At 33.0% G+C, this 10,651-nt stretch overlaps 1 protein-coding gene and 1 long non-coding RNA gene across 3 annotated transcripts; both read right to left on the reverse strand.

The window, feature by feature from the left end:
- Positions 1-685: 685 nt before the first annotated feature.
- Positions 686-2,227, reverse strand: LOC107897076 (uncharacterized). Of its 2 annotated transcripts, XR_001684016.2 has the most exons (3): positions 1,681-2,199; positions 1,448-1,576; positions 686-1,165 (listed from the first exon to the last, which is right to left on the reverse strand). It is a non-coding gene; the product is annotated as an uncharacterized lncRNA (long non-coding RNA). The 2 variants fall into 2 exon arrangements; XR_001684015.2 differs by having other exon boundaries at positions 686-1,576; positions 1,681-2,227.
- Positions 2,228-4,080: 1,853 nt separating this feature from the next.
- LOC107897078 (CXXC motif containing zinc binding protein) lies at positions 4,081-6,881 on the reverse strand. The gene is made up of 4 exons (XM_016822415.2): positions 6,615-6,881; positions 5,863-5,970; positions 5,116-5,283; positions 4,081-4,583 (listed from the first exon to the last, which is right to left on the reverse strand). Exons 1-4 carry the CDS (start codon positions 6,714-6,716, stop codon positions 4,461-4,463), a joined length of 501 nt encoding a protein of 166 aa, XP_016677904.1. The 5' UTR covers positions 6,717-6,881; the 3' UTR covers positions 4,081-4,460.
- Positions 6,882-10,651: the final 3,770 nt, after the last annotated feature.

Below are 10,651 nucleotides of genomic sequence, written 5' to 3' on the forward strand. Positions count from 1 at the left end.
AAAAAAAATTGGTTCTAGCCATGTAAATGGCCAGCACCAAATATAATTTTCGGTTCCCAATGCACTTTTTTTTTTACTTTGGGACACACCAGTGTATTTTAAAAAAAAATTTGCGTGTTAATCCTTTTTTTTTTGCAATGTGGTTTCACTTATATTATCATTTCATTTAAATTATTTTTTCGATTTAAATTTAATTATTTCTCATTTCAATTTTTTTATTTCAATTTATAATTTATTTTCATTTAAACTTTCATTCCATTTCATAATCATAATTTCATTTCATGTTCATTTAACATTTCATTTCATTTCATATTCATTACAAATTACATTACATGGCCATTACATGGTCAAAACTAAATTTTTTTTTAAATACTAGTATTTTTATATACTAATATGATGCGATTTAAAAAAAATAAACTAGTGCCGACTATTGGATTCCCAAGTTCAAAAAAATTATTTTTTTTAAAACCTGACACAATGATCAAGTAATGATGAGGCCAAAACACTAAATAGTGGAATCCAAATCTAATGTTCATTTCAAATTATTTTGGTGAATGTTTTTTAACTAAGGTTATTTTTATAAATATTAATTTTTTTGGGTTAAATGGGTAAAATAGCCTATTAATCCCAATTTAATTACCTGGAAGGAAGATGTATTAAGGAGCCTCTTTGATGAAGACCAAGCAGAAAGGATTAGAACTATTACCCCTCGGGAATACATTGCAGCCAGATACTATGGTCTGGCAGGGTGACAAATCAGGCGAATACATGGCAAAAAGTGGATAAGTATGGAGTATTACAGAAGAAGCACACTTGCTGGGAAATGAAAATACAATTTTGACAGAACAGATGAAAAATTATTATACAGCAATTTGGGGCTTAAAAGTTCCCAGCAAGATTAAGATTAACCTATAGAGGATTACAAACAACTTTCTGCCTACTCTAAGTAATCTAAAATTTCTAAAAGGCTGAGATTTGAAGCGTTATATCCACTTTGCGGTGAAGATGACGAATCAACTGCACGTGTCTTCCGACACTGTAATGTTGCGAAGCTGTTGGAACTTCGGATCGCACCCACACATGAAAACACAGAGTGGAAACTTTGGTTTATCGAGACTTTCAATTTTAATAATACAGAGCAACGCACATGCTTAGCAGTTTCATTCTGGGCGATTTGGCACAACAGAAACATATTTTATCATGAAGGCATTCGGCAAAGTATAAATGATATAGTAAGCTTTATCAAAGCTTTTTATAAATGAAATAAAAATGTTCGGATAATATACTTGAGAGCAAGCACAAAATACAGGAGGCCCATTGGGGGCCCCCAATAGAGAACCAAGTAAAAGGAAAATTTGAAACCAGTTTTCATCAGCCAAATAAGAAGGCAGTTTCTGGAATTATTGTAATAAATAACAGGGGATTTGTAATGGGTTCATGCACCTACCCGATGAGGAATGTACGAGACCCGACAACTGCAGAAGCATATGCCTGCCTTCACGGAGTTACTTTCGCAGAAGACTTGGGGTTTGAAGACGCCATTATTGAAGGAGATTCACTAACGATCGTTAAAAAGCTTCAAAAAAGAAGAAGAAAATGACAGATCTATTATCGGAGGACTCGTAAACGAAATAAAAGGCAAAACTAGAAATTTCAGAAGTCTTGTGGTTAGCCACATACCTCGGGGAGCAAATGAAGCGGCACATGCGATGGCAGCATGGGGAAGAAGATGTGAATCGTCGACTTTCTAGGTGGAAGAAACCTCGACAGCGGTCGAACCAGTCACTCAGAGGGATCAAATGAGAATTGGCTGAGGGGACAGAGGTAGTTGTATCGGAATTTCTGAGTCCGGAGAAAGAGGTGACTTGATTTGAATCTCCGATGAGCTCAGTCAATAGGGAACCTGGGGAACGAAAACGAGTATGTGATACAAAGGAGCACTGGTTCTCTTTCTGCGAAGAGATTTACCGGAAGGCAAAACAGAGATGAAGGAAAGGGGAAAGTTGTAGGCATTTCAGATTTTTTCTTTGTTTTAGATTTTTTAGGAAATTGATATGTTTTTCAGTTTTAAGAATGTTTAAGGCGTCGTTTAAGTTTGGGTAATTAAAAAAAAAAACAGTGACTTTTGTTTGTGTCAGATTATATTTTAATCAGTTATGTTTAAAATATTATGTTTTAGTCATTTATGTTATTATTTTATTACGAAGTGATTACTCTACTATTAAATTCCAACTAGATTTTAGGTACCAACTTAGATTTCTAAATAGGATAAAAATAAATTTTTAATTAAAAAGCAAACCTAAACTTTAACTAAAAAAATTGTTCATCTCCTCTTTTTAATTTTTCTTCTGCTTCTTATTTTTTTAATATTTTTTTATTTAACTGAAAAACTATTATTAAGATAAAAATAGTTGAAATCAGCAATAAGAAAGAATAATCTGGAATACCCACAAAGAGATTGTGAACATACAAGTTGATTCAGATAAAAAAAAATTGATTGAGAAACCAATTATTCAAGAGCTGTGAAAGTAACAGCCGTTTTTTGAAAATTTTAAAATTAGCTTGAATGAAACATGTTTCTGATTGCATTTTATGGGACGTCTACTGACGTAAAATAAAATACATGTTTACAAACAATTTCAAAAAGTAAAAGAAAATATCAAGAATTTTAATTTAGGGTTTTCATTAAACAATAAAAAATCTAATCTTTTGTTTTTCAGTACTAAATAAAAGATATAGATGAATACAAAGAAGACATACTGAACCTTCCATTGAAACCATCTTTCGGAAGCAGTCAATTTAATTTCAACTATCTTAATCTTAATAATAATTTTTCCAGTCAAATGAGAAAAAAACCATTAAAAAAAAGAAGAGATGGAAGAAAAATTAAAAAAAATATGAACAGTTTTTTTAATTAAGGGTTAGGTTTAAAAATTTTAATTAATTAATTTTTTTAATTAAAAATCTATTTTCATCCCATTTAAAAATTTAAGTTGACACTTAAAATCTAGTTGGACTGCCACGTAGGATTACCGTTAAAGAGATAACGAAACTTAACGATAAAATAATCACTTCGTAATAAAATAATAACATAAATGACTAAAATGTAATATTTCAAATATAAATGACTAAAATATAACCTGAGACAAACAAAAGTAACTATTTTTATATATAACCTTTAAATTTTTTAGGATTTGTTTCTTTGAGGCACCGTGCTTAGTTAGGAAACTGTTTTTTCAACCATTGTTATCTTTCCCCAATTTAATGCATTTATGCCGGTTATACTTTTGAAAAAATACTTATCAATTCAAATATTACATTAAAATTTTTTCAAATCATAATTAAAATACTTTTAACATATTAATAATTAATTAATATAATTAACTCTAAAATTAATTAAATAATAATTAATATACTTAAAATCTAATTTAAATAATAATTCTATTTTACATCAATACAATCAATACAAAATTTTTATAGTTGCAATTTAAAATGTAACTTCTATATTTCATGCTTAGAGTTTTATTCAAGTAATAACTCAATTTTAAAATTAACTGTAAATTAAATTATAATTATTTTTAATTATAAATTTAATAATATGATAAAAAATAAAAATAAAAACTCTCGTCAATTCAAAAAAAATTCAACTCAGTTCAAATATGGTTTGGACTCGTATATCTTAAGATAACAAGAACTCACAGTTGATAGGGGCACATCACTAATGTCACGATAAACACCAACTCACAAATTATTCTCTATTTCGATCCATTAGACATATTTATCCACAGGAGAGTCACAAGTTAAAGATGGTACGAGTACCAATATCCTAATCCCAACTCTTAATACATAGTTGATACGAGATTCATGAGTCTCTAGACCATGACAAATGTGCATGCAGAAGTTAGATGTTAAAACAACACATTTGTGTTGATATCCTTTCCTTCCAGCAAAATGCAATCTCTCACTATACCTGATATTTATGAGATGCATTAGCAAATATACTGAACAGCCTTGCATACCTGATATAGCTAGTTTCCAAATAGGATTGCCGAAACGGAAAAAAACCAAGCAGACCAGATCTGATATGTATTTTAGTTCTTTATCTGAATAGCAAGAATCATAAAGCTTTTCCGAGTCTTAAAACAATTGGTTCTAGAACATGAGAAACAAAAATATTTAATAAAGAGCGACCTATTTCTTTTCATCCAAGCCGAAAAGTGATTGCACCTAGTGCAATCATTCTGAAAACTGAGAAAACCATAAAAGTACAGCATAACGTGATTCACTAATCAGTAAAACCATTGCCAGTGTATCCACGGACATGCACCAAACTGTAATGTTTCACATCAGACCACCTTAGGATATAATAGCTTAATGCCAACATGTATTCCGGTCAATGGTTTCGACCTCATTCATGATGACCTGTCAGTTTTTATTTACTAAAAGTGTGCAGTATTACTCTACTTCACCGGTTCAAAAGTAGAACGGAGGTTGGATATCATCACAGGGCACTCTCCCTTCTCATCATATTCAGAGAAGTCGTCTCCAGATAAGTCAATACCTTCAAATTTAGTTCCTTCCAGCTACACAAAGAATTTACAGTAAGTTAACATGAGAACACATCTTGACATTGGCCAAATATATAAAAATGGGAATGGCAACACGTAACTGTGACTACTGCTTGTCAGGAAGATAATGCAATTACGAGAGTATCACCTACAAATTCGCACAAAAGTGCAATATAAACTGTAAATTTCTAGCAAGCCTTGCCCATTTCATTCCATTGGAGACATGGTTTAAATCGACCTTACCTTGGGAGCAAGATAAGTTATTATACACTTTTGGAAGTGGGTGGAGAAAATCCAAATATGTGCTTTTTGGTTAGGAAATTCATCAAAGATTCAGGACATGTGACTTCTATATAGTGATTAATCCCGATGTTTTACATCTATGAATCTAGTGATTATGGTCTTTAAAGGCAAAGAAGATGTACTTAGTATGCTTGGAACTGAAAAATTGATAAATAACATGACATTACATCCCAAAGCCCTTGCTATGATTAGCTATGTCCGAAAAAACACCATCTAGGGTGGAAGAAGAAGAACAAAAACTTACAGATTCAACCTTCCAGCCAACGCCAAATACAAACCCTACAGGCTCATAACCCCTGCAGTCAAAAAGCATCAAAGGTGCAAATTTTCCGCCTTCACAGTCTTCCTGAGTCAGCGGTCGACCTTTGCCTGGGATCATTGTTACAGTTCCTTCCCTCATACAAAATTTGCACTAGAGAAAGAAAGAAAAGGCAACACATACCATTAATCATTAGAAGTTAAGAGCTAGGTGGATGAAAAAAGGAGAAGCCCAGTATAGCAAATTGAACTTCGGGAACTGAAGTAACTACAAGTAATGCCATAAAGAATGCAAAAGTCTCATTCTATACACGTTAAACACATAAATTATCTATATTAGATATCTGAATGGCGTAAAATGCAAGACAGGTCTATCTGAAAGAGCTTTCCTAATTACAGAATACAGGATAGGGAATCTCAAAAACAAGAATATGATTGGGGTAACTGTTGGCTATGTAGTCTTACCCTCTAATATTTACAGCAGGTTTCCTTTCTGCTAAACCAAAACCAGTATTACCATATGCAGCCCAAGTGAGAGGTTAGATTCAACTTGAATGAGCACTTTAAAAGAAATTCACTAAGTAGAACTCAGAGTATTACTTATAATAACTAGAATTTGTCTCTGTTGTCCCCCCTACGCTCTCAGCAAACAAACAAACCTAAATTCAACAGATCCTAATGAATTTCAACTGAAGCTAATGCATTTACTGGCAACACAAGCATATAATATTACCTTCTGAACAAGATTGGTGGTTCCCTTGCCTTGTAGAAGAGGAACAGTATCGCCCAAACTCACACATGTTTCCTTCTGACTCAACTCTCCACACCTCCCACACTTCAGCTGCAAATCCAAGATTTCAAATATTAGTGAAATAAGACCTTGACAAGCAAGGATATGCAGAAACAAGAGAAGATGACAGATGCTGCTAACTCTTAAGTACATAGGTGAAAGAAGAACAAGAAAAAGATACTAAAATCCAAAAAAAACAAAATCGGATCCGAATACTTAAGAAGAGGACATTCCAGCAAATTCATGAAAGGAATCAAAGAAATTTCAATTGCATAGCCATCTAAAAACGATATTTTTAGAAAAAGACCGAAGAACGATGTTGAAAACACATAAATGAAACAAGAAATCGATTCGAAATAAAATAAGAAGAGAAAATAATGGATAGATAAAGTCAATGCACGTCTATTCGCAGTTGATACAAAATAAGGCCAAAACAAGTAGCTAAAATAAATTCAAATTCAGCTAAAATAATGGATTGCCCATATCTATAAGCATTTATTCCCCAAAACAGGCTAAAATTCAATAACAGAAAAAAAAATCGACTCAAAAATCTGAAATTCGAAGTGAAACAAAGAATTAAACGGAGAACGTTCAGGATTCAAGCAACAATAAGAATAATAAATCAGCTGCAGCTGAGTTCAAAGGAAGAAAATCAAAGTCAAAAAGCAGGCGAAGAAACAGAAAGAGAGGGAGACCTTGAAGAGATAGGGAAAGGAAGGATCGTCACAGCCGCCCTGAGGCTGGAGGTTAGTGAGGTTTTCGAGGTCGGCAGAGATCTTCAGCATGAAATTCACCATTTTCGCTTATAATTTAGCAGCGTGGAACCTAAGCTTTCTCTTTCACTCTCTCTCTCACCGTTGCAGTGGGATTTGGATGACATGAAAAATGGGCCTGTGGAAGACAATCGGTTGTGGCTTGTTGGAATTCCAATCCTTTTAACATTCACCCAACCCCTGTATTTTTTATTCTAAAGGAAAGTTGGTTTAAATAATCATTCAATCCCTGTAGTTTTTAAACTCTAGAAATTTAGTTTCTAATAATTTAAACCCTCTATTAGTCTAATTTGAAATTTGAAGCTCCATTTATTATACTATTATAATTTTTTGTTAAATTTGAATTTGTGAGATATTTTAATATCAAAATTCTTATTTAAAATTAAAACCTAATCAATAATACAAACACGCATTGTGTAAAATTTTTCTTCACCCTAAAAACCCATTAGATAGATATTTTCCACCTCAATCAAGCTAAAGTGTCTTTATGGGTAAACCTAGTTGTTCATCACTTCTGCACGAAACTCTTTGAATTTATCAAAAGTTTCACTCTTGCGGTGCATAAGGTGTACATACCTATATCTAGAATAATCATCAATAAAGGTTACATAATACTCATAACCACTTCTTGCACTGACGCTCATGGGACTACGTACGTCAGTGTGCACAAGTTCTACAAGTTTTACAACCCTTATTCCTTTTGCATTAAAAGATCACTAAGTCATCTTACCTTCTAAGCAAGATTCACGTGGTGGAAGATCAACTTCTTTAAGCAAACTTAAGATGTCGTCTTTCACAAGTCTAGTTATTCTTTCTTAGTTAATATGATCAAGTCTCTAATGTCAAAGGTACGCCTCATTAGAGTGAGAAATTTTAAGTCTTTTATTTGTTATTTCAACCTCAAGCAGTGTGTACATCTTTATTTGATAAAATAGAGATTATTTGACATCCATCTATTATAGATAATATTGCAATTTCTAAATATTGCAATTCTATTATTAAAAGTCACGATCAAGCAGTCTCTATATAATCATACAACTAAAATTAAGTTTCTTTTGAAACTTGGTACATAAAAAAACGTCTTTTAAAATAATCTTTCTAAAATTATCAAAACAGATGTATACATCTCCCACTACTTCGGTTGCCACAATTGTCCTAGTTTTGGTATGCAATGATAAACTCTTATCTCTAAGATCTTTTGTCTCCTCAAACCCCTGTAGAGAAATACAAACATGATTTAAGGCTCCTGAATCAATGACTCAGTTGCCTATTGAGTCCTCCACTAAACAAGCTTCTATTATAAAAAGTTTCATGCATTTGCCTTTGGTAGTTAGATATTCCTTCCACTCTTTACAGTTAGCCTTGAAATGCCCTTTCTTACAGCAGATAAAGCATTTAAACTTAGATAAGTCTTTAGGCTTTCTAGTTCTCTTCCTTACCACTTGTGGTGGCACACAGACCTTAGCCTTGCCTTTCTCAGAGCGTTTTCCCTTTCCTTTTAAGGAAAAAGCTATAACTATATTTGCTTCTGCTCTTCGGACCGATTTACTACCATTTAACATCAACTCATAGGATTGTAACTCCTTCAGAGTTGTGCAAGCATTAAGTTCTTGTTGCTAAGGTTATATGTAGCTCGAAAGCTAACAAAGTCCTTGGATAAGCTTTTGAACACCATCTTAATTTAAGTGTTCTGGTCCAAATTGGCCTTATTGTCAACGGCCTCGACAAAGTATCCCATAAAAGTTATCATATGATCTTTGATTGGAGTATCAGGCTTTTTCTAGGCATTCATCAAGCTAGTTATAGCAGATTGTCTAGCCAAGGTAGCTTGGCCTTCGGACATGTCTTCTAGCTTATCCAAAACCACTTTGGCAGTCTTACAGCTCTCCAACTCCTTATAGAAGGTGTTGGTTACACTTACCAGCATATAGCAACGAACTATCTCATCAGACTCCTCTCAGGGTTTTCTAACCTTAACTCGAGTGGTCGGAGGGCACTTATTGTCAAGAACTGTTTTAAGTTTCTCATAGCTCAAAATAATCATCAAGTCCCTTGTCCATCCCTTGTCGTTATTTTCGTTCAGTTTGTTTTCAGTGAGTATGTTCAATAAGGGAGTTGGTATTTTCGAAATGAAAATAAAACATTCATATATTAACATTTTTTGTATTAAGAAAATGTTTGAAAACGTTTTACAACATTACGATATGTATTAAGATAATGCATACGTCTTACATCAAACCTTGAACACATTTGAAAGTCGTTGCAATGATAATTGCTACACCTATTGAATCAAGCCATCGTGGGGTTATCATGATCAACTAGTAAGAACATTGATTTCCATCCAATTAGTATATGAACCTAATTTTTTAGGCATTCATACGTACTAATAATTGTGTAACGTTTGACCATCCTTCTAATTTAAGTAGAACTTCGTAGAGAGTTACTTAACTAGAAGATCTTGGGTGTATAACCATTAACTTAACAACTATTGCATTATGCACCACAAATGAGTTATCCTAGGACAATCTCACCAAGTAGAATGTTGTGACTAGTTGTCCTCTTTAAAGATAAAACTTCTTAAAATATCATATGATAGTACCTACCACGAAGGCCGGTCCAACTGTTATACAAGCACAAGAGAGTTCTACTTACTTTTAGGAAATATCATATGTGAGAGCCAGATAACAATCATACCGTGGGGTAGTTAAATTGTCATGCCATCACAAAACACTATTAATGGAGGCCGTAGGTTTTGTTTAAAGACATTTTCCCACTCAATATTAAAAAAAAAACTAGGTTTTTAATGTCCAGTTTCAATCATGAATGATCAATATATGCATAACAAGTACATATAGCATTCTTCCTTAGCCTATATGAAATGCTTATCTCATATATGCATGAACATACGTTTGCAATCATATAAATATATTTTTTTTTTAAATTACAAAATTCATACCGAAGCATACTTTGGGTCTTTAATTTAACCACTACGGACTCCTGTTGCGGTACTAGTTCACATTTCCATCATTGTTATCTTTCCACCGTTGTTTTCGTGTCATCGACCACCTCTAGGCCGCCACTAAACCACCACTATTAGCAACCGTTAGACCACCTCCAAACCACCGTTGGACCTCCATCGGCCACTTTTGGACCACCGACAACCTTTTGCTATTGAACCATCATCAATCACTTATCAGTTTGGCTGGGTCGAGTTTGCATCGTCTCAATCGGTTTGAATACATCTCGATTCTCCAGGTTTCACCGAGAAAAATATTACAAAATTCTAATATTCATTTCTGGCTCACATATTTTATTCTAAATAAATAATAAAATAAAACCCTACGTGAAGATGATAGTCTACGATCTAAAATATACATGTCCAATAAATTAAAAACTTACAAATAAATTTATAAGAATTACAATTTAGCAAAATTACTTTATCATCCATAATAATAAAATAATTATATGCATTTATTCGCAGACATTCCTCTAAACATGATACAATTACAAGAATGTCATATCTTATCAAATATAATCATACATACTCATACTCAACCACTAGGCTTTCGTATGGCATTCCACACCAATTTCATATCTATTCATCATTGTACTACATTTATTGTCATACTCACTAATCATATTTCATACATTAAATAAACATGTCATCCATCACACTCATTAACATAATCAACCACAAGCAACCACATCAAGCATAACACATTTGTATGCATGCACAAATGATTAGGTTTACAACCCGAATAATCAATATGAGCCACCTCTCATGGCCATATACAAAACAATCGCAATACCATCATAAGCCAACACATTTGGCTAATCAATATGACACATAAAAAAAAGACCAAGTCCCTATACATGCCGTATTGAATCTAACTATACCAAATTTTCCAATTGATAGTGGTGATCGAAAACTCCATCATCCTCTGATCCCCAAGCTAGCT

The sequence above is a fragment of the Gossypium hirsutum genome, chromosome A06 (assembly GCF_007990345.1).
Source record: "Gossypium hirsutum isolate 1008001.06 chromosome A06, Gossypium_hirsutum_v2.1, whole genome shotgun sequence".
NCBI classification, from domain to species: Eukaryota; Viridiplantae; Streptophyta; class Magnoliopsida; order Malvales; family Malvaceae; genus Gossypium; species Gossypium hirsutum.

Coding starts and splice junctions, on each gene's coding strand:
- LOC107897078 (XM_016822415.2), bottom strand. CDS start 6,716: ATGGTGAATTTCATGCTGAAGATCTCTGCCGACCTCGAAAACCTCACT. Junction 5,284..5,862: donor CCACCAATCTTGTTCAGAAG/GTAATATTATAT, acceptor TTCTTTCTCTAG/TGCAAATTTTGTATGAGGGA. Junction 4,584..5,115: donor TTGGCTGGAAGGTTGAATCT/GTAAGTTTTTGT, acceptor TTCTTTGTGTAG/CTGGAAGGAACTAAATTTGA.